General features: G+C 35.5%; 2 protein-coding genes across 3 annotated transcripts; one reads left to right on the top strand and one right to left on the bottom strand.

The window, feature by feature from the left end:
- Nucleotides 1–14,244: 14,244 nt before the first annotated feature.
- LOC111913658 (thiamine biosynthetic bifunctional enzyme TH1, chloroplastic) lies at nt 14,245–17,700 on the top strand. Of its 2 annotated transcripts, none has more exons than XM_023909382.2 (9): nt 14,245–14,406; nt 15,347–15,619; nt 15,703–15,777; nt 15,865–15,940; nt 16,014–16,089; nt 16,167–16,301; nt 16,393–16,457; nt 16,538–16,922; nt 16,995–17,700. In XM_023909382.2, the coding sequence occupies exons 1-9, from the start codon at nt 14,350–14,352 to the stop codon at nt 17,530–17,532; spliced, it is 1,680 nt and encodes a 559-aa protein (XP_023765150.1). In that variant the 5' UTR covers nt 14,245–14,349; the 3' UTR covers nt 17,533–17,700. The 2 variants fall into 2 exon arrangements, with proteins under 2 accessions (XP_023765150.1, XP_023765149.1); XM_023909381.3 differs by lacking the exon at nt 14,245–14,406 and adding an exon at nt 14,497–14,802.
- Nucleotides 17,701–18,196: 496 nt separating this feature from the next.
- On the bottom strand, nt 18,197–21,837 carry LOC111913657 (mitochondrial import inner membrane translocase subunit TIM44-2). Its single transcript, XM_023909380.3, has 14 exons — nt 21,584–21,837; nt 21,357–21,472; nt 20,942–21,025; nt 20,732–20,807; nt 20,585–20,629; nt 20,083–20,487; nt 19,936–20,004; nt 19,649–19,713; nt 19,492–19,560; nt 19,329–19,401; nt 19,108–19,212; nt 18,952–19,023; nt 18,740–18,802; nt 18,197–18,665 (listed from the first exon to the last, which is right to left on the bottom strand). The coding sequence occupies exons 1-14, from the start codon at nt 21,659–21,661 to the stop codon at nt 18,534–18,536; spliced, it is 1,452 nt and encodes a 483-aa protein (XP_023765148.1). The 5' UTR covers nt 21,662–21,837; the 3' UTR covers nt 18,197–18,533.
- Between the last annotated feature and the right edge of the window lie 1,563 nt (nt 21,838–23,400).

Here is a 23,400-nt window from a genome sequence, read left to right as displayed (position 1 = left end):
GGTTTAGAATTGATGATTCCACTTTAACTTCTTTTCCCGGATGGGATGTGAGGGTAAGGAAGAATCAGTTATTCGACTATCTTTTCAATCTTAATTATATACGACTCGTATACACGAGATTGTGATCGTGAAGCCTTGTATAAATTCTAAAATGGACTTCAGGACGGAGAACTACCTAAGTATACGAGTAATCACATCGTCATGTGAACAAACTTAGAACCCAGTACGACTCCCGAAAACAGATCGCCCTATAGTTTAAACACCCTCGGAGATACCAGAACAGTACAAACCACTTGACGAACTACACAGAAAGAGAATTAGAAGACTAGGCTTCTCACCCTAGAGAACCCCGGTCATATTCTCGCGGAGATCGACGGATTGCAACGTATGTGCCTCGGATATCGAGGACTCCGTCAAGATTTTCATAGAAATCGTTATCTCTGCCTCGCATAGACAAAATGGTTGAGAAAACGCAAGGAAAGAAACTACTTCCAGGAATGGATCTGGAATCCGAATATCACCAGTTCGAGTGTTAGGGGAGGATGTCCGGAAGACTATCTCCTGAACTCGATGCGGGCACTTCGAGTTCATAGTGATACCTTTCGGATAAGACCAATACGCCCATAGTTTTCATGAGCTAAATAAATAGAGTTACGTCTTTCTTATTAGGATCAGTCATCATTTCTCCATGTAATGACTTACTTATCTACTCTCGTAGTAAGAAGATAGCCCATGGTAACATTCCTATAGAGGAACTTTTAGCAAATTTCTCTAGGCGCGAGTTTTAAAATTGAAGAGTCAAATTTCTAGGACACACTGTTAGCAATGTGAGAAATTATGAGTACTCTTTCAATTTGTCAAAACCGTTGAGCATTTATCGACACCAGAGACGCCGACAGTTTTTCGCCAGATTCTAGGCCTTACCGACCTACCGCCTTAGTTCATTCAGAACTCCTCGCAAGCTACAGAAACTCGTACGACTTTGACCCAGCAAGGGGTGGCCTTTGACTGGGAAGTTACGTAAGAAAAGGAACCTTTGAGATTCCAAGTGAGTGACCAAGTTCTTTAGGATAACTCACTCTGGGAATGGCTTAATACGCTTCATAAAGCGTGGAAAGCTAAATCCAAGTTAGACAGGACCTCCGAGATTCTTATCAGAATCGGTCCTGTGCCTCACACAAACAAGCCTACTCCGCGAACTCAGTAACATACTTTCTACTCTTCGCATCTCGATCGTGAAATCATACCTTTCCGTTAGGACTCTTTCAAGTCCACTCGTCGAGATCCTCGCCTTCGTATTAGAACCGTAGTGACCCTCGATCGAGAGGTCAAGCAGACGAAGAAACGCCATCGCCAGTGAGTGAAGGTTCGTTGGGATGCAAACCGAGAACCCGTGATCACTTAGGTGCGCTAGAACCAATCGATTAGGAAGTTTCCTCCTCACGACTCGATCATTCGTGCATACTTCCTTGCTTAAATTCTAATTTCGGGACGAAATTCCTTCTAACGGGGGGATGATGTGACAACCCGATATTTCGAGACAATGTAATGTAAAACCAATCAAATTTAGGTCAAAATATAACTTTCCTAAAATCTTATTTGGGTTAAACAAAGTAGTAGGAATCGTATCAAGGTTTTCGTACATATAAAGAACCCTAAAATCCGAGTTATAACGAAGAAGTTATGACCAACCGAAGATTCTCGGCAAAACCGGCAACACCGGCAACACCGATTAATCGAAAAACACGAAGTTTCAATACAATATTTTATAGCCTTAAGTATCTAAATGAAAGTTATAGATAACCTCAAACCGTGAGCGTACATAAAAAGAACGTCCAAATCTGACTTCGTATGAGGAAGTTATGATTTTTCCAAGATTCGGGTATAGCAGTAGACAGCTAAAAACTCGAAATAGAGCTCGAGATACTTTTGGCCAAAACAACCTAAATGAGAATCTAAGGTCTCAACATTAGTAGCGCAATGACGAAAAGTCTGACGAAAACGGACACCGGATGAAGAAGTTATGGAATTTTAACGGACTTTTCGTGTCCCGGCCCGTTAAAAATAAATAATTAAAAATAAAGTCAGAATTTGCCGATGAAGTCTAAACAAGAGTTGTAGATCATGTTTTTAGCTACGCGTGCATATAAAGAACGTCGAAAACGGAGCTCGTATGCGAAAGTTACGGATTTTACAAGTTCGGGGTCCAAAATCCGAGGCTGTCAGGCCCCCACGACGTGGCACAAGCTTGCCGCGACCCGGCAAGTGACTGAGGGCGTCCAATCAATGGAAGAGAATAGGTTTGACTCCCCACAACGTGGCCATCACTTGCCACGACGTGGCACACCCCAAAAATGCCCCTATAAATAGATTTCAAGGGCTCCGAGTTCCATTGCTCAGTTCCCTTCTTTCTCGCGCCGAAACTCTGCGTTTAAGCCCCCGAGACCCTCCCAAAGCCCCGGTTTTCACCTTCAAGTCCCGAAGGAAGGTTTTGTGTTCCCGAGATTCCCGAGAATCCCGAGATTTCCCGCATTTTCAACTCTTCCTGTCGAAGTTCTGCTCGGTTTTCGTCTCGCTTTCTTCAATCAATCAAGTGAGTTCATACCCCTATAATCCACACTTTTAAATGTTTTATAAATATTTGTATATGCTTTTAAGGGGGGAATACAAGTAAAACACACGATGATTATCGTATGTTATATAAAGTTTCATTATACACTTTTTATCAACGGAATCACATGTGATTTATAATTATTATAAAGAAACTTTCGTATGCAAAATGTATCACGATAACATCATATCTTTTGAAATGAAAAGTGTTATTATCTATATATAAATCAAGCACTCTTCTTATACTGTATGTATATGTGTCCACCTTTCATACTACAAACATACGATTATTTTGGCACGAAAAACATCAATATTTTGGGATACTTCTTGTTAATAAATCAATCATATATGATTTATAACTAGTATACAAATGGATTTACTACAAGTTTAACAGTTTTACTAAACCTATTACTTCAAATGACTTTCTTAAACGTTTTTACACGATTAAAGCTCGTTATCAAACTGTCTTACATACTGTAAGCTTCCTTTCAAACTCGGTTACAAAGGTGTTTTCAAACAGTGGTTTTCCGTGTACTTAAACTGTCTTATCAAACAAAATACTTTCAATCATTTTATAAACTGACATCAAGTCACAAATTCTTTATTAGACTTTTCAACGGTTTTACAAAACTTCTTTATGCTTTTATATTATAAATTGCATGCCTCTATATGTATAGTTATATAAGAAATGTTTAAAAGACTTAGGAAGGCTATCCACCCTATTTCCTTTTCGCGCCTTGAGATGTGGTCTGGTGGGATATTGGGTATTCGTCCGAAAGTCGTTTAAATATTAGTTATATATATCATGTATACATATATGGTCATAAATGTTCCATCAGTTAATTTAGTTCTGATACTCTTGGGTAGCAATGGTGTATAAACCTACTTGGACACTCATCAATTACATTCTAGTAAACTATTATAGGAATAGTTTAGAGTAAACAAGACATTTTCCCTACTACAAGAAATTACACCGGAGTCAGTTCATTCATGAGTCTAGACTACATGTTATATGAAGGAATACTCTTACATGAATACTTATACATGAATATTTTTACATAGACATTATATGGCAAATTACTATTACATGTTATATGTCTAGATACGGTTATATCGTTCGCCTTTCTATCTTTACCTTGTGATTCAATCACATCATCGACGAGATAGATTGGGACTTTATCTCCTAGTTCCACATGATACATTGAGGGACTAACCATTCCGACAACCACTGTTAGCTACAGAGGTAAATGAACAATCTACGGATGTTTTAGGTTGATACCATCGCGGGTATACATAAGGGACTAACTATTCCTAAACCCGGCTGTTAGCAACAGAGGTAAATGAACAATCTACGGATGTTTTAGGTTGATACCATTTCAGGTATACTTAAGGGACTACTAATAAGAGTTAAACAGGGAAAAACCGTCAAATTTTCAAGAGATGCGTACTTTCAAAACAGTCAGGTCTAGGTAAAAGACTACTTTCAAAACATTCGAGTCTTGGTAGAAGACTACTTTTATACTAGTAGGAAATATGGGATTTTCTAGAGCTTTTCATACTTATACTAAATGTTTCATCGTTCATTCACCAGTCTTTCATATCAACTAATCAAAGCAATGACATTAAATACTTATGAACTCACTAGCTTAAATGCTGATCTACTCTTTCAAAATAACTTGTATTCTCAGGTTACAAATAGACAGGTGCCGATACAAGGTTTAGAGAAGACGGAGCAGTCAAGACTTGTCTTTTATTTTGATAAGTTATCATCATGGCTTGTACTATGAAAGAAAACACTTGTAACTAAAATTATACTATTAATGCAATGGATGATGTTGTTGCTTGTTTACTACTTTACATTTGTTGTGATGCATACATGACGTCCTCCGCCCCAGAACGTTTCCGCCGTTCTCGGTTTTGGGGTGTGACATAAACCCTAGCTCGTGTGTATAAGGCCATTGGAGGGGGATTGAAGCTTTGAGAGGTGTTCTAGTGGAAGAAACTTGAAGATCAAAAGGGTTTGCATCAAGAAAGTAGTGTAGATCCAGAATCTACTGCAGTTTTGGGCACATCTTGGAGGTAATGAGCTGTTACCTTTCCTTTGTTGCTTCTAGATTTATTCTTGAATGAGATTTGGGGCCATTTTGGTATGATTAAGATCCACTTCGGGTTTGGAGTCCAGATCTGAGGTTGCTACTTCAAATCTAGACTTGTATTGGTCCAGAAAGTCATAAAGCATCAGTTATTGAATTGTTGGTGAAGCCCCTTTTGTCTAAAACCCAAGCCCTAGTGTGTTTTGGGCCCATATCTCTTTGGTTTCACGTAAAGTTTGCAACTTTATGTGAGGGATAGATTGTAGAAGGGTGGATCTACGGATTAGAGCCTCAGCATGGCTCGAAAAGCCTCTGAATGGATTGAGAACTGGAGAGACTCGGCGAGTCACATGGGTGTACTCGACGAGTTGTATGAACACGTGCATGGACTCGATGAGTTGGAAGAACAACTCGGCGAGTCTGTTGAACATTACCTTGGACTCAGCGAGTTTGTTCTTAGACTCGACGAGTCTGGTCGTGGAACCCTAACCTCTTTTGTTTAAAGCTTTGGATCAGTGAGTTGAGAGACGACTCTGTGAGTTGAGCAGGATGAGGCTCGGAGATCGTTGGACTCGACGAGTCTTGGGGCAACTTGGCGAGTTGAGTCGTGTTGTGGGAGGTTCTGAATATAGGAACTTGACGAGTCGACGAGTTGACTTGGCGAGTAGAATCAACCAGGAAGGCTGACTTTGACTGAGGACATTGACGTTGACCTTCAGGGGTATTATGGTAATTTGGATATTTATGTCAATGATTATTGATGGATATAGGTGTTGGAGTTTGATGCAGTGCTTCGGGATTGTGCTCTCGTGATTCGGTTCGGCAGTTGCAAGGTGAGTTATCCTCACTATATCAATAAGGTCTAAGGCACCAAGGCCGCCCCTTTTAGTTGTTATCTTGGTTACAGTATGCTACGTGTGGTTATGATATGTTAGATTGGTATCAGAATAGGCAGTATGTTGTTATGCTCATGTGATTCGTTAGGATTGGTATGTTAGTGACTTGGTTGGGTCGATGCCTTGGTCATGAGAGATTGCTATGATCGATGATCTGTGAGATAGTTATATCTGATATCTGTACTTGTATTGTTGATGTGCGTATTGATCTGTTAGATCGGCGTCCTGGTAATTGGGACAGTATTATGTCAGTGACCTGGTTTAGGTCGATATCCGGGTATATAGGATGATGTTATGTTAGTGACCTGGTTTAGGTCGGTATCCGGGTATATAGGATAATGTTATGTCAGTGACCTGGTTTAGGTCAGTATCCTGGTATATAGGATGATGCTATGTTAGTGACCGATTAGGTCGATATCCTGGTCAGGATAATGCTATGCTTTAAGATCTGCTAGATCTATTTGTTTGCCTAAGGACTGTTATGTGATTTCTTGTTATATGTACACATGGTTATTTGCTTGATGTTTGGGTTGAGGCGGTCCTGCTTTGTGCTGAAGGCCAACATACCCTACGGGCGGTCTGGATAGATTGTAGGCCCGTATGGCGGTCCAGTCATACCGAAGGCTCGGATAGATCCAGATAGACAGAAGGCCCGGTGCGGGCGGTCCAGTCATATTGTAGACTCAGAGAGTGGACCAGGTGAACTGAAGGCCTGTTGAGGGCGGACTAGTCACGTTGCAGACTTGAGAGGCATGGTTGTTCTGTATTGTGATACAATATGTTATGATTATGGTTGGTGTGGTTGGTATTTTGGGGGTAACTCACTAAGCTTTTTGGCTTACAGTTCAGTGTATTGTTTCAGGTACTTCAGGAGATTGTAGCAAGGCGAAGGCATGATCGTACCGCTCCTCATGTTTTATGATTCATGTGATATGGTTCTGGGGGATACTCTGATGTTTAAACTATTTGAAAATAAGATGTATGAACTTAATGGTTTTTGAATGAAATAAAATGTTTAAAAATTGGCTCAAATTTTTGGTTGTTACAACATGATTCACATATGCCCTTGTTGTTCCTTGTTCCTCTTTGCTTCTGCCATATTGAAGTATATATATGGCATAACGTTATATTGTATCTATTACTGAACTCACTAAGTGTCACCGGTTACCCTCTCAATGTTTAACAAATTTGTAGGAAATAAGTAACCAGTATAGTCATATACTGTCGGAAGGTTTAGAATAGTTGTAATATTACTTTTGTATTTAGGGATCATGTATGTATAAATGTATAGTATCCTGGGTAGTTGTGTAATATATAACACTTTGTAATAGTCGGTTTGTATCCAGTCATTTGTAATCTCTTTATCAATGTAAAATATTGTTTTTTTTAATATGCAAGTAGCATGTTTTGGAGTAACTATATTGTCAAGTATGAAAGTTTGGGTTTTTCAGAAATACGAAAGTGAGGGCCTTTCAGCATATCTTTAGATTAACTTAACTAAACAATCTTTGACATATCAATTTGTCTAAGTTGTATTATTTAAACTTACATAGACAATACTGACTGTCTACAATGAGCAATACAAATATAACTATAATGTATATATTTTGCATCATAAATCTATGTAAATCTATACGAATATGTGTCCATCCACACTTTCCTTTGAACATCTCTTCTTCTTCTGCACTCTCTCCTTCACCTCCATCATCAAAATCTTCCCTCGTTATCTTCTCATCCAACAAACTACCCTGATACTTTGCAAACAGGACCCCATCCGTCGGGTGATGCATCTCTTCCTCGTCTGATCTAGACGACCAGATTTGGTATGTTCCATCTTCCTCACTTGAATTCTTATCCACCAAAGAAAGATTCTTCAATTTAACTCCCAACTCTTCGATTTTTATGGTGTAGTAAGCTTCGTCTTTCACCTTCTCTTTCTCTTCTTCCTGCTTCTTGAGCATACAATCTCATTCCAGATGATTCTTTCCATTACAATAATGACAATCATAATCAGAATCTCCAATCAACTTCTTCTCAACCTTCCTTTCTTCCTTCTTCTCTTCAGCCTTTTCGACACCCTTTTGTTGACCACTAGAACACGAAGATGATTTCTTGAAAGAGCTGTTTTTGAAATTTCCACTCATATGCTTTTAGTAAAGCTTTTTAGCGTTATTATTGGAATAATATACCATAGCTTCATCATTTGAGTTCATCAGGAAACCTTCTTCGTTATCACCTCTTTCTTAGTTTTCGAGACCAAAGTCAAAGGACCACCAAAATTCATTTTGTTTGTCTATTATGCAGTTTCTTTCACTTCATACTCATGTGCTTTAAGTATGTTATAAAGATTCAACAACGAGTAAGTGTTGAAGTTCTCTTGAGTTTTGATCATTAAGAAGATGTTATTCCACTTCTTCTTCATGCCAAGAATGAAAGTAATGTCGTAATCCAATTATGTATTAACAACACCATACTTTGTGTATGTATAAATCAACTCGTTAAAGTGATCATAGTAGACTTTGGTAGTTTCATTTTCCTTTTTCTTGAAGTCTTCTAACTCACTCAAACACTGAGTCACTGAACTCTTCTTCGTTCGCTCATTTCCTTGAAATTTCTCCTTGAGTGTATTCCAGATCACTTGTGCAGTCTTGCAACCATGGATGTAATTATACACAACCGGTGGTATCGCTCCATGTAACTCACGATTGCATCTTTTATCTTTAGCTTTTTGCTTGTTACCCTGAGCAATCATATCTTCATTTTGACATGTTGTTCCCACTGATTAACCTCGATTAACACGATATGGACCTTTATCAATCGAACACCAGAGATATTCATCAACTATGTTAAGATAATCCTCCATTCGACCAGCCCACTAATCATAATATTCAGGAAGCAACATCAGGATTTTCGTTGCTGAACCAAGAATATTAGCGTAATTCATCATAGTATTCACGCTCATATTTGTCACTGATTCAATTTAAAAAGAATAAAAGCTTGAAAAAATGAAATCAGAATTAAACGATTGTAGAATCGCTAAATCACAGAGATCAGTCAAAAAATTATGTTTTCACTTACAGAAAATGTTGAATCGGAAAATTTGAGCCAACAAAATGTCAACGAGAATAAAAATCTTCAACCGATTTGTCGATTTCTGCTCTGATACAAATTGAAGTGTTATGAAATCAATCGTATATGTAATCAGAGTTAATATGAACACGAGATGTAAATATAATCTGGTTTTAGCTCATACTATATGTAGATGGTACAAGTACATCTGAGACAAAGTTAAGCTAAAACTTGCAAAAGTTACAAACGACTTAAGTACCTATACTATTTATAGTAGACTCGACAGATACAAAAAGTATATCAGGACTTCGACATTGAAAGACAAACAACATAAATTTATGATAAAATACATACAAAATCGAAATCATGCAGAAATTCGATATTGACACACTTTGACTACTACCTAAGACTCGATATATCACAACATATTTGACTTTACTGTTATATATTGGCTATCATACAAATCATGATTTCGAATTTATTCTAGTATAAAATAATTAATTATATAACTGGTTAAAAAATTGATTATCTTTCGTTGTTCGAAACCCGACGCACTGCATGCAGATTAGTTGTTAAAAATCGAGTGGCTAAGATATTGCCATGTCACCTAAAGATCCAACTGTTGGATACAACAACCAAATCGATATTGGTCATTGGATCTAACAACCCCAAAAATCACTAAACCTATATATAAAACCCCTATCATCTCATTATTCTCACATCTCTCCTCTATCCTTGTGACAAATGGGAAATTTTTTATTAATCAAGGTTTAACATGTAGCTCAGTATAAGTGCAACCACAATGTAACCTTGTTGTAACAAAACTTCGAAAGCCAAAAGGGCATTGTTTGTATAAGTGTGTGTGTGTGTGTGTGTGTATATATATATATATATATATGTGTGTGTGTGTGTGTGTGTGTGTTTGTGCATACTTTAAAAATCATGTTGATTGTAAGCACTTAAAGGGAAAGTAAAGCCAAATGATTGGAACATAAATCATGGAATTAAAACATTCTTTTATAAATTTTGGCCTAAGTACCCCACCCCTTGAGATTTTGGTTTGCTTAGGACCACTCAAGGCCGAAATCTCACACCTAGAACACCCTAGGCCGAAAACACCACCTTAGTACCCCCACTAAGGCCGAAAACACAAGCTAGGAAGGATTCAAAACCGAAATCACAAGCTAAAAAGGGTCTAGAACCGAAATCACAAGCCTATGACACACCTAGGCCGAAATCAAACAAGCCTAGGCCGAAATCACTTGGGATTTTAGCCATATTAAGGGAATTTCAAAGGGATTTCGGTTTAAGTGAAGTAAAAGGATAAGGTTAGTTGACTTTTGTGATAAGATACTTCATTAGTTTCCTATGCAGTTTATTAACCAACGTATACCCAAGTTTATAACCATCAGATTACCAAGCAAATGACAACTCATAGTACTTCCATATATTAGAATGATTTCACCATAAAATCCTCCCACCACTTTCATTTCCTTTCATGTTAACTCCATTATCTCCCAAAGAAACAAATCCAAGCTTCCAAGTTCAAAAATCTCCTAGTTGATCCTTAGAACTATGGTAAGATTTTCTTATTAATCTAGTGTATTCATACATTTTTATGTAAGTTTCATCCTATTTACACATAATATTATGTGTTAAACCCTTAGGATAATATCACCTCCAAGGAAGTTCATCAACTCCATTCAAGAGTTTAGGCTTGAAATCTTCACTTCATCACTCCAAACAACCCATAAATCCACTCAAGGTGAGTTCATACCCCCATATTTTCAAGTTTTCAAGTTTTAGGGGGGGGGGGGGGGGGATACAAGTAAAAGTTTGTTTATCACACAAATACTTACATGTTTTCATCTTTATGTTAAAAATAAGATATGATTATCACTACTTTTTATATAATATTTGTGATATATTAGTTTTGATATGCAAAGTTAACAAAAACATAACTCATTATATGCTACAAATATCATAAGGAAAAGTATGATTTGGAAAACTACAAGGTTTTGGAAACTTTTACTAAAAGATAGCTTTTCTAGTAAAAATGGTTACATTATAGTCATTTACTATTTTGGTGGGTTATAACCCAAAGATATCATGTTTGATTTCATATTTTGACACTAGACAAGATAACAACTTTATATTTATATAAATGATTATATAAAAGTTCTTGACAAACAAACATAATAAACTATAACTGGTATAGTTTGGGAATTCACAAAACTACACGTTCATTTTAGAAGAAACATATAATTATTTCATTTACAAGAAAACGATCTTTCGGTACAATAGGCGTAAACTAGCTGATACATATTTGTGAGACATATAGCTTCACCGTACCCACCAGCCAGAGTCTCCTGTAAGGAGAGCGTGAGACTTGTGTATAGATATATACGGGATTGACAACCCCACACCTCAATTGTTCGCTACAGTTAGACCGACCAGTCTAGGGTGACAAATGTCTTCCAGTTCCGATGCCTAAAGAACGTCGTAGCAGGCTAACTAGTCGTTAGCATGGTTATGATAACTCACATTAGAGTATTAACAAAACATATTGGCTTATGGGCTAGAGTACACTTAAATAGTTTCACAATAAGATAAATCTTACTAAAACTCTTTTCCAATACCGCATCACTTACATTTTAGCCTTGGGTTTGAGACTTACAATAAGGTTAACATACATTCAAGTAGTTTTATTTACAGATAAAGATACTACTTTTCAGCACAGTGTTACTTGCATTTTTGGTCTTAGGGTTTTAAGACTACAACTCATTTACAAAGAAAATATTGGATTTTCTAGAAGTATACATTATCATTATTACAAGAAACAGTTACAAACCTTCTCATATAAAATGCTTATGAACTCACCAACTTAATTGTTGACACTTTTTCAAAATCACTTGTATTGTCAGAAAATCAGTAAACAGGTAACCACATAAGTTTTTAGTGGATGGGAGGTCGTCACATCTCGTTATTCATTTTTGTCATACAATTTTGATATCATGTAAACAATGTTTTCGTGAACAAAAATGTAATATTAATTAATATTCATTGTAATGGTTGTGATGTTTTGATCTCTATTATTCAGTTGTTACGATATTGTACATGAAGTCATCCGCCCCAGACGTTTCCACCGTTATGGTTAGGGGTATGACAATCCCTTTCCCTTACAATCGTTGGCCACCACCAACCTCCTCCCTCTCTTTATTTCCGACAAGAACTCCACTGACAGCCACCGTCGAGCGCTACCTCCGACCATTACCAGTCGTCGATAACAGCAGCCTCCAGCTACCGACAGCCACAGGTAGCAACAACCATCGTCAGCAGCAACAATCGGCTAACACCCTTTCTCCAGCGAGATTTCTAGCTGCTAATCCCATCTTTGACGATCCTCCTTTTCCAGCAGAACCACCAGCGAACACTTTTCTGACAATATATTTTCCGAAGACCGTTTCAACGCCATTTTCGGGCTTCTCTCCTTAGTCTTTTATTATCCTACATGAACATCATTGTGAGTTTTACGGCCCATTTTTCTTACATTTTATACTTACGGGGAAGAATACATGTAAAAATTCTTACAAACTTATGTTTGTGAACTTTTGCTTACATACGAATATATGCTTAGGACCTTATGTATACAAGTTTATGCTTGCGAACTTTTGCTTACGAAATTATGCATGCGAATATATGCTTACGAAATTATGCTTGTGAACTTATGCATACAAGTTTATGTTTGTGAACTTATACATATCAACCTATAGAACTTATAACTCAATGGTTACACGAGACACGTTCAATACCTAAGTGCAATGATGTTGAAAGACACCTACAATACTTAGAAGTCCTCTGACTTATAACCTTTAATCTTTGTGAGCAAGGGAATTATATGTGTGTATATATATATATATATATATATATATATATATATATATATATATATATATATATACGGGTTGACAACCCCACCTATGGTTGCTAGATACAACCTTGACGCTCAAGTCACAATGGGTGATAATTATTTTTACTTATTATGACGTCAAATGAAGCGTTGGGAGGGGCACAACTACTTAGTCACAACTTGGTTATAAGGACTCCCTGTAACATTGAAGTGAGTCTAATTCACTAATAAAATATAAGTTGAAAACTATTACAGTTAAAAACTATTTACAGTTGAAAACTACTTACAGTTGAAACTACTTCGATTCAAATACTTAAAACATGTGAACTCACCAACATTATGTTGACTCTCTTCAAACAAACATGTATTCTCAGGGAAATAAGAGCAGGAAGCTTACGCTTATAGAATAAGTCTTAGAGTCACAGTTTTTTATAGATTACTAATGAAGTTTTATAGATTAGCCTATTGTTAGAGGCATAAACTTATGTAATATTAATAGTTGTAACTCTAGACAAGTATCAATGCAATCCCTTTTCAGTAAGAAGATTTCACGCTTTTATGTTATTTGTTGTGTTGGTCCTATGTATTCAAAGATTGTGATCCATGACAACGTATCACTGCCTGAAGATTCCGTTGTCGGCCTGGAGTGTGACAAAACCCAACATACATATGTTATTTGCTATCCTCCAATGTGATTTGCTCACCAAATTTCATGTATTTTTGTTTTTTCAAATAAACATATCATAGATGTATAAAACTTAATAAAGCATGATTAATACACTAAATAAGTAGAAATCTTATAAAGTTTTCAGGAGAATACGTATATTCAACCATTAGAGAGGTTGAAAGAATTTTCTATAAGCTAAAAACTAAAAAATGAATATATTCTTCAAAAATTAGAGTATTTATACTTTCGGCCCATGGGTCGTTATTGGGCTAATTCACAGCTCAATATACTCAAATACTAGCTGAAATGTAGGATTTCACAAGTGTGACTAATCATCTGTGAAATGAGTGATTATTTTTCGAAAATTGCTAATTTTTTGCTATTATTTTATAAAGTAATTGGCGCTTATGGGTAAATTTATAAATTTCTTTAAAATTGAAAAGGTTAAAACAGTCTTTTTTTTATTATAATAAAGACCAAATTCACAATGAAATTAGCAGTAAAAAAAAAAAAAAAAAAAAAAAAAAAAAAAAAAAAACATTTACGACTTTTACAAATGACAGGGGACATTTTTGCAATTTTGTCAATAATACGAATGACAGTGACGCCTTGTTCCCGAGTTCTACTTAAAGAGAGAAATGGGAGGATACGGAGGGAAAGTGAGGGGTGTCGAAGGAAAATCGTGTTCCCGAGTTTCATTAATGAAAGGAAAGTGAGGGGAGGGGAAAGATTTTGGAGTCATATTTTCCTTCCAAATTTTCCTCCCAAATTGGACGGATTTGGGAAGAAAGTGAGGGGAGGGAAAATTTTATGCTTTATTTGCTTTTTCCTCCTAACTCAGAAACACAAAAACTTAAAATTTTCCTTCCATTTCCTTTTATTTCCTTCGAACTTGGGAACACAGAATAATAAATATTTTCCTTCGTCTCCCCCTCTCTTTCCGTCAAAATTTTCCTTCCCTATAAAAACTTTTAATGAATGTACAAAAAAAAAAAAAAAAAAAACTCGGGAACAAGGCGTGAAAGACACCCTTGCTAGTTGCTAGACATGACGACTGGAGATGCTTCGAGGCCCTATTGACGATATCTCCCGCTTTACTCATATATGGGTTTCCTCCTCTCAAGCACCACCTACACTTCTATCTCTATTATTCATCACAAGGTGCACTCTTTATCCTTTACAACTAGAACGCAAGTTTTATTCCGTTCTGTTCTTCATAATCGTAATTTACCAGGATTTCTCCTCAATTCACTACCCAAATTTGTTTCTGATAGATTTGTGGTCGAAAGAGTATGATTGCTAGTTGTTTCTTCTCAAATAATCGATAGATTATCCTTCTTCGTGTGAAGGAATTTTCAGATTGTGTGACGATTGATCATTGATTGTACTATCGGCTCCAGCATACGTTGGATGTTCAGTTCAGACCTAGCGTGTGTTTGGATGTTAGCAATTTGTTATCGCGATTCTCATGCTGTTAACTGTAGTTATGATTCTGATTTTTTCAAAATTAACCAGATTTTAGAGCAACGAGCAAGAGAACTGATTAGTGAGATAAATGTAAAATTATCTGATTATCCATGGCTTTTTTCAACTGATTCTAATTCTTTAAATTGCAATAAATACTTCGAACATGTATATATCCCAACCCAACACTACCCTAGTAGTAGAAAGTTGCTAATGTTTGAAAACTGTGGATTCAAAGGGTAATCTGGTTTTATTGGCGACGTGGGGTTTTAATGGGTTAAATCGATTCATTTTTTTATACAAAAATGTTTTTTTTAACCCTAAAACGTTGGTCTCTCTACGTCTTATTACCACAACTGAGTCACTTGTTACTCCTCAATCGATTTCAGCATCGATGATAGCGATTAGCTCAGTAATTTCTTTCTTATCTAAGTCCTATCTATTCCATTAACGATTAGTTGAGTTTCTGATTTTTGCAAAGTCTGCATATCATCAGTTCATCACTCTTTCTGATTTTGCTGATACCCGATTGTCAAATTCTGCAACTCTTCATAACATCACTTCATCACTCATCATTTCTGATTTTTGTTTATAATCAATGTTTACGTTTCCTAACTTTTTGATTGATTACCCTCAGATATGTACAACATTCAGCTCAAAACAAACTGGTAGACAAGGATTTGACCAATTTGGTGCTTTGACTCTCAAAGCAATAATGCCTGAAGAAAAGTCTCTAACAATCACAAATGATTCCAACAACAAAAAAACTCCACATGTTTTAACTGTAGCTGGCTCTGATTCAGGAGCTGGTGCAGGAATTCAAGCTGATCTTAAAGCTTGTGCTGCAAGAGGAGTCTACTGCTCCACTGTCATCACTGCTGTTACTGCCCAAAATACCCTTGGTGTCCAGGTTTAAAACCAATTTTCTTTTTATAGTTTTCTAGTAATATAAAAATGTCTCTTTTTTTATATCTTTTAAGTATTCTTTTGTAGGATGTGAGCATTCTTTCAGAGGAATCTGTTGCAGCCCAGTTGAAATCTGTGTTGTCAGATATGCGGGTTGATGTTGTAAGATTATGTTAATTATATATTAATTAAGTAATTTATTTAAAATTTCACAAAGATGTTTTATTTTAATATTGATATCAACTTAAGGTGAAAACTGGCATGCTTCCTTCAATCACCATGGTCAAGATCCTTCTAGATAGTCTAAAGCAATATCCAGTTCAAGGTATGACACATTTATTCAAATTAGATTAAGTCATTTTTTGAAATTTGACTTGGTCAAACTTTTATAAAGTCAGCTTTAGTTGTTGATCCTGTTATGGTGTCTACTAGTGGAGATGTTCTTGCTGGTCCTTCAATTCTTGATACATTTCGGTAAAATACCTAAAATTATTAAATGCAAGAAATATCATTAAATATGCTTTCTTTGATTTCTTTATTTACTATTGTAGGAAGGATCTTCTTCCTATGGCTGACATTGTGACTCCAAATCTAAAAGAGACTTCTGCTTTACTTGGTGGCATACAATTAGAAACAATTAGTGACATGCGCTCTGCAGCTAAATCTTTGCATGATATGGGCCCACGGTATTTTTTTTTTTAATTAAAGTATTTGTTGTATTGAGTATTGAGTATTGACTATTGAATTAGCTTATTCAGTTTTATGTATTGTTTCCAGAAACGTACTTGTGAAAGGAGGCGACCTTCCTTCTTCCTCTGACGCTGTAGATATTTTTTTCAACGGTATGCCAGAAATTACTCTTTTGCCCCCTTGTATTCATCTTCTTGTCAACTTTGTCAAAAAAAAAAATTATTGTTTTCAGGGAAAGATTTTTACGAGTTACGTTCATCACGAATACAAACTCGAAATACACATGGAACTGGTTGCACGTTGGCGTCATGTATAGCTGCTGAGCTGGCAAAGGGTTCTTCAATGTTATCAGCTGTTAAGGTAGCAAAAAGATATGTTGAGAGTGTATTGGAGTATAGCAAAAGCATTAACATTGGAAATGGAGCTCAAGGTCCTTTTGATCATGGGTTAAAGCTAAAGAGAAGTGTGTGTAATTCAAGTAGAATGCAAGTGTTTGAGCCAAGTGACCTCTTTTTATACGCTGTCACGGATTCCAAGATGAATAAAAAATGGGGCCGTTCCATTACCGATGCTGTTAAAGCTGCCATTGAAGGCGGCGCCACCATCGTTCAGCTCAGGTTTACTGTTATCTGTTGTTATCTGTTATCTGTTATCTGTTATCTGTCATCTGATATTTGTTATCTGTGTAGGGAAAAAGAAGGGGAAACGGGAGAGTTTCTGGAATCAGCAAAAGCATGTGTGGAAATATGTCGTCTCCACAACATCCCTCTTCTAATAAACGACCGTGTAGACATCGCGTTAGCATGTGACGCGGACGGGGTCCACGTGGGGCAGTCGGACATGCCGGTTGCCACGGTGCGGGCCCTTGTGGGGCCCGATAAAATCATTGGGGTCTCATGTAAGACACCCGAGCAAGCTCTAAAAGCGTGGGGGGATGGTGCTGATTACATAGGATCGGGAGGGGTGTTTCCGACCAACACTAAGGCGAATAACCGGACGATTGGTTTGGATGGATTGAGAGATGTTTGTTTGGCTTCCAAGATTCCGGTGGTGGCGATTGGCGGCATTAATTTGGGGAATGCTAAGGAGGTGATGGAGTTGGGGGTGGTGAATTTGGAAGGTGTGGCGGTGGTTTCGGCCGTGTTTGATCGGGAATGTGTGGCGGAGGAGACGAGGAAATTGCATGATTTGTTGAAGGAAAGTGTTGTCGAGAAGGTGATGGTGTGATTTTTTTAATGAGTGTTCGATTTTGGTTGTAAAATAAAAGGTAAATCCTCCGTTGTAATAAGTTACTTATTTAACTATGAAGGATAAATGTTGTGGTAGGAGTTTTCTTGAAGTAACTGTAATCGTGATGGGTATTTGATTTTGTGAAATTTAAGAGCAACTTAAATATTTCTAATGCAGTATTTAAATACTCAAGCTTTAATATAACGTGAACCGAGTCTATTTCGAATAATTTTCAAACCGGTTTCAAGTATTCCACAACTAGTAACGGTGATTAATGGTTATTAAATTGTAAAATAGTTTGCTTATTATAACATCGATCTTCCATTTCAATAGGGTCAAATGCAAGAAATAATAATCACTTGTTAGGTCTCAAATATGTTTACGATCATTGTAGAAGAGGAATACAGTTATATGCTTTTATTTTTAAGCCATAAATGTAGGTAGATAATAAGAGAAATAACAACAAATAAATCTAAGTTTTTTGTTTACTTAAAAGCATAAAACAATAAAACAATGTGTTTACATACTTTCTTCAAGAAAAGTATTGTGTTAAAAATTTAATTTACTTTCTTTAAGATGTATTTTTTTTAACCTTAAGAATAATACACATATATGAAGAAATAATTAACAAAAAGGTAGCTTACAAACCAAACAAAATACATAGAAAAATGGAAACAAATTCAGTTCCATTGCATTTCCATATTTAGAAGGAATACACATGTTTAAACATCTTGAGTATGTTAGCATTTTCCCAAAAAAAAACTTATTTTGCTACTAAATTACATGAAGCTCTCATGTCAAAATCTATTCAAATGTTGAAAACATTAGGAATGCATGAACTCATCATATGTTGAATTTCAATCTCATTCCTTTAATGGATTTTAGGAAGTTATAACAAAACCAAAAAATAGAAACAAAAATTTCCCTGCATCCCCAAAGGAATTAATAACGCAATAAATTTTAAAAAAAAAAAAAAAAAAAAACATTTTATGATGATTTTAAATGAGAGCCCGAATGCCAACTTGTTGCATATCTCTTAGCTTCCAAATTGGCATATGTCCTCCTTCATCACCTTCTTCCGCTTCCACAAGTTGCATTGCCCACAAATAATGAACCGTGTGGATTGTATCCTACAAAACCAAAGTCAAAGTCAAAATCAACAAAGTCAAAGTCAAAATCAAAGTCAACTATGAATAAAAAGTACCTTCCCGCCTTCTGTTATTTCACCAAGTCTATCTCGTACACAATACACTTGTTGTGTTTGAAACTGTAAAACCAAAGTCAGTTAAGTATCAAGAAACAACAATTTATTTTTAATTTTTATTTTAATTGAAAGAAAATCAAAGTATGTTGCTATTTTTTGTATTTAACCCTTTTGGTTGTGAAAACATTTAAACATGTGTTAAGTAATTATACCCCAACAATAATCAAGGGAGTGTCACCCATCATTTTGGTCTCTCTTACGTCCACTTCAGATATATGTAATATCTGCATCAATTTTATTAAAAATTAGTAAAGTCATTATGATTTTACAAAATAAAATAAAAACAAATTATTTGAATATTTTCTAACCTTGTTATCATAAAAAGTTCCCTGCGACTCACAGATCCTTTGCTCTGCTTTACACCTCTCAATGATTTCTGGGGAACAATATTTCTCCAATACTTCAGTCTCTCCCTGTAAATTTTCAAATTTTAATGCTATAATTGCATAGATTAAGTGAAATAAATAATAGATATAATATAAATCCATACTATAATAGAAAAAAGATTAAAAGACAATTTCAAACTTACTTTGATGTATGACTTGAGGACTGGTTTCACAATTTCTTGGACATCAGATACAAAATCAGGCAAAGAAAAATATCTGAGAAACACAAAGTTTAAATATTTAGTTCATGGATTATAATTTATAAATCTTTTTTTTTTTGAAGACAAAATGCATATATCATCATACGGGTCTCGGCGACGAATTTCCTTAAATGACATTGCAGCATCTGTCTCTCTAAACACACTTTCATTGATACTGTTGCAAAAAAAAATTACGATATTACCCCTTTTGAATCATATAAACAAAAGCTTTGTATGTGAGAAATATGTGAAGAGCAGCATACTCCTGAATTTTGTGAACTACAGGATGATCACTAGTCTCCCATCTTTCCCGCATATCTTCTGCAATCTGTAAACCATTTGACAAAAGAACAGGAACAAATTACCATAATACCCTTTTGAAATTAAACACACGTGCAAAACAACACTTCCAAAGTTTCATGTTGAATGGATTTCATCATTCCTAAGGGAAGGTAACTGTAGAAGTACATCAAGTCTATTCATCCTTTTGTATTAAAAGACCAAAATACCCTCCTGCAAGTTTGGTGAAGTTGCAAATGATCATACATACCTCTTGGCTTTTTGTCACAACAGGTTCACTAAAGCCACTCACTCGCTTGAAAAACGGATGACCTTGCATCTAGAGAATACAAAAAATTAAATTTGATTGATAATTTGATATAAAAGAAAAAATTAAAAATCACTCAAAAAGACTCACTTTTGCCTTGAAAGCCTCCCACTTTTTATTGAATTTTGATTGTTTCACAGGTACAACAGCAATATCTGTTCTTGTACTTCTTTCAACATTAGCTTGTGAGGAAGCAGCAGAAGCACCTTTGGCTCTTTTCCTCTTACTTGGGCTACCACTCAGCTCATCTTTCACAATGTCATAACCCTTTTTTGCTAAGTCAAGGACTTTTGCGTCTTTTGCCTTCTGAAAGGAAGAAGAAACACCAGACCTGACCTTACTAAATATTGTTTCTGCTGTCTCGCCATATCCAGATTCCTGTTTCTTATCTTCCTTCTCTTCTGCTGACTTCTTATCATCTTCTGAAGCTTCATTTGCAGAAGAACTGGAGGATTCTGTGGATTCCTGCTTCCCAATCCCTAAACTTTCCTTCACCTGTAACAACATGAATTAACTTATTATAAGTTCATAATCCAACCTCAAATGGCAGAATAGAACTGTTCAAACTTAAATAGTTCCACAGTCTACAGACCTCTTCTGTAGCAGCAGAAACCTTCTCCTTAAGATTCTCGGATACCTGATGAACAGGTTAAAAGAGCTTGCAATTTAGAATTTCTAGTGAAAGAAATTAGAATAATGATAAAAAGATTGAAGAGGGAAAGAGAATGGATTATGGAACCTTCTTTGCTGTAGCTTCTGCTTCAGTCCATGCACCATCCACACGCTTGTAAAGCTGCTCAGTTGTCTGCTTCGTTCTGCATTCGCCAGTTCACCATCTCAGGGCCTTCATTAGAAGTGTCTACCAGCTTTGACATACAACGGTATGTCTCAGCCTATAAGCAACTAAAGCAAAAATTATAAATTAAGAAAGCTTTTTGGTACAAATTACCTAACTTTTAAGTCTTCTTTCACCCCTTTGAGCTCTTCAGTCTTCTCCTTTAACTCTTTGACCGTTTGTTGGAAATCCTGATTTCTGAAAGCAGGTAAATTAACACAATGGAGGAATCTCTCTGGATTATCAGTGTTTGATCAGAAAAGCAATGCCAACTTTATAATTGAAGAACAATGGGGCTCCTTTTTCTTTCTTCGTTTTAGGTTTTAGGTTTTCAGTTTTCAGGTTGCTTATTTGATAAAGTGAAGGTCTCAACCACTCTACCTTTATCCACCACATATTTTCATCAATAACTAGTTCGAAACTCAATCTCTTGGTGAACAAATTAACGTACTAAATTAATCCTAATTCATCCTTAGAACATAAAAAACTTATACCACCTTCAAGTTTAAAAAATCAATAAGAACAGTACCTGTTCACTTCGCCTTTAATCTTTTTCGAGAACTCGTTAAACACGCTGAATTCACGATACGTAGAGTTCACATTTGCGCCTCCATGTAACCTTAACCTCAAAGCTGATGTAGAAATCTAAACACATCAAAACCGAAAAACAAAATTAATTAACAGAAAACTTATCTCAAATTCAAGGCAACTAAAACTATTTCAATACAACAACGATCAATTTAAGTAGCTACGAACCTGTTTGTAAGCTAAACTTTGCCGATAAAGCGGCTGCTTAGAGAGAAATAAATCTCGCACCAGCTTTCTTGTAGCCATTGGGGAACTTATCCAAAGAGATTTCAGAGAGCTTTATGACAAGAAAATATGAATCAAAATCAATTTAAGGAACAAATTTCTTTCCGGTTCGCATACGATGACAGAACACCAGAAAGGGTTTTGCGTGGGGATGAAGATATTTTGTGCCCTAATGCGTCCATGTACTATAACAATATTCCCCCCGCGAACTACGATGTATTTTCGTTTAAGCCCTTCAGAATAGAAGTTATTGCATGCGTACAAGGAAATTATATGGATAGTGTAAATTACAGTTTTGGTCCCTGGGGTAAGTATTTTTCTACAGTTTAATCTTAGTTTTTAAAAATTGATACCAAACATCCTTATATTTCCAAATAGCCAAAATGTACCATGGAATGGAATGTTTTTATATTTTGGGATGATGTTGTAAAAAGGTAACATATTTTTTGATTTGTACATATTTAGTTATTAAGTCTTTTTTCTCTATATTTTTTGCATTAAACTGCTCAAAAAACATCATTATTAGATTTTGGGGTCTTGAAAATACAAATATGTTGGATTAAGGTGTCTAAGTCGGTAATTGAATTAGTATATTTTTTGTGATTAGAAGCAAAGTCCTTTTTTAGGTTGCCCTCATAACTATAACTTGATTATAATGACATTTATAAAGAGATGATGAATTATTAGATTGTTATATAATTAATAAACTAATTGGAAATTATATGTAAATGATTTGTTAATAGATTATATGATTAATATATTAATTGAAATAGATAGTTGATTTGTTAATTTATTATGTGATTAATAAATTAATATGAGATCAATAGTTAAGCAACTGATTTGTTAACTTATAAGGTTAATAAGTTAATAAGAAATCAATTAGAATTAATTAATTATTAATAATAATTAATTTGAGATTAATTTGAATTAATTAAAGATGCAATGAGTGAATTGTAATTGTTCAATAGTTGAACAATTGAGATAATTCTAGAAGCATCATGACATGGATGGTTTTGTAGAGTTCACAGAAGCCTCATGGATGCTAATAAATAAATGATTTGAATTATAATTAAATTCATTACTTAATTATTCAAATCTTGTTTTATCTCTAAGTTAACTAAACTATAAATAGGACCTAGGGCACTTAATTTCATTCATGTACTTCCCATAAGTCTTACGCTTTGTTCCTGAGTTCTTTTTTAAATTCAATAAAGGAAAAGAAAAGAAAATTTTGTCAGAAAGAAAGGGATGGGAAGGAAAAATTCCCTTATTATGTGTTCAATAGTTTGAAGAAAATGAAAGGAAATTTTTAAGTTTTGTGTTCTCAAGTTAGGAATGAAAAGAAAATAAAACTAAAATTTTTTCCTTCCCCTCACTTTCTTTACGAATCCTCCCAATTTATAAGGAAAATTTGGAAGAAAAATATGACTCCAAAATCCTTTCATTTCCCTTACCTTCATTCCATCAATTAAACTCGGGAATACAAATTTTCTTCAATATTCCTCACTTCCCTTTCATATCCATCCATTTCCCTCCTTAAGTAGAACTAGCAGGAACAAGGCGTTACGAACAAAAATTCCTTATCCTTCTCTCTTCTCAATTGTCTTTTAGTTCTAAGGTTTGGGTGTGAGTCATTAGAGGCATCGTCCTTTTAGTGCTTGTTTTCCAAGCTCAACAAATGAAGGAATCAAGTAAACTTGTTTGCTATAACAAGTTTGAGATGTGTAAACTCTTAACCTTACTTTGTGATTTTTGAAATT

Source organism: Lactuca sativa, chromosome 7 (genome assembly GCF_002870075.4).
Source record: "Lactuca sativa cultivar Salinas chromosome 7, Lsat_Salinas_v11, whole genome shotgun sequence".
In the NCBI taxonomy this organism is placed as follows: domain Eukaryota; kingdom Viridiplantae; phylum Streptophyta; class Magnoliopsida; order Asterales; family Asteraceae; genus Lactuca; species Lactuca sativa.
This window is presented reverse-complemented; position numbering and strand designations above follow the sequence as displayed.

Coding starts and splice junctions, on each gene's coding strand:
- LOC111913658 (XM_023909381.3), top strand. CDS start 14,656: ATGTTCAGTTCAGACCTAGCGTGTGTTTGGATGTTAGCAATTTGTTAT. Junction 14,803..15,346: donor AACTGATTAGTGAGATAAAT/GTAAAATTATCT, acceptor GATTACCCTCAG/ATATGTACAACATTCAGCTC. Junction 16,302..16,392: donor TTGCATGATATGGGCCCACG/GTATTTTTTTTT, acceptor TATTGTTTCCAG/AAACGTACTTGTGAAAGGAG.
- LOC111913657 (XM_023909380.3), bottom strand. CDS start 21,661: ATGGCTACAAGAAAGCTGGTGCGAGATTTATTTCTCTCTAAGCAGCCG. Junction 20,630..20,731: donor CAGAAGCTACAGCAAAGAAG/GTTCCATAATCC, acceptor CCTGTTCATCAG/GTATCCGAGAATCTTAAGGA. Junction 19,213..19,328: donor TCCTCAAGTCATACATCAAA/GTAAGTTTGAAA, acceptor GAAAATTTACAG/GGAGAGACTGAAGTATTGGA.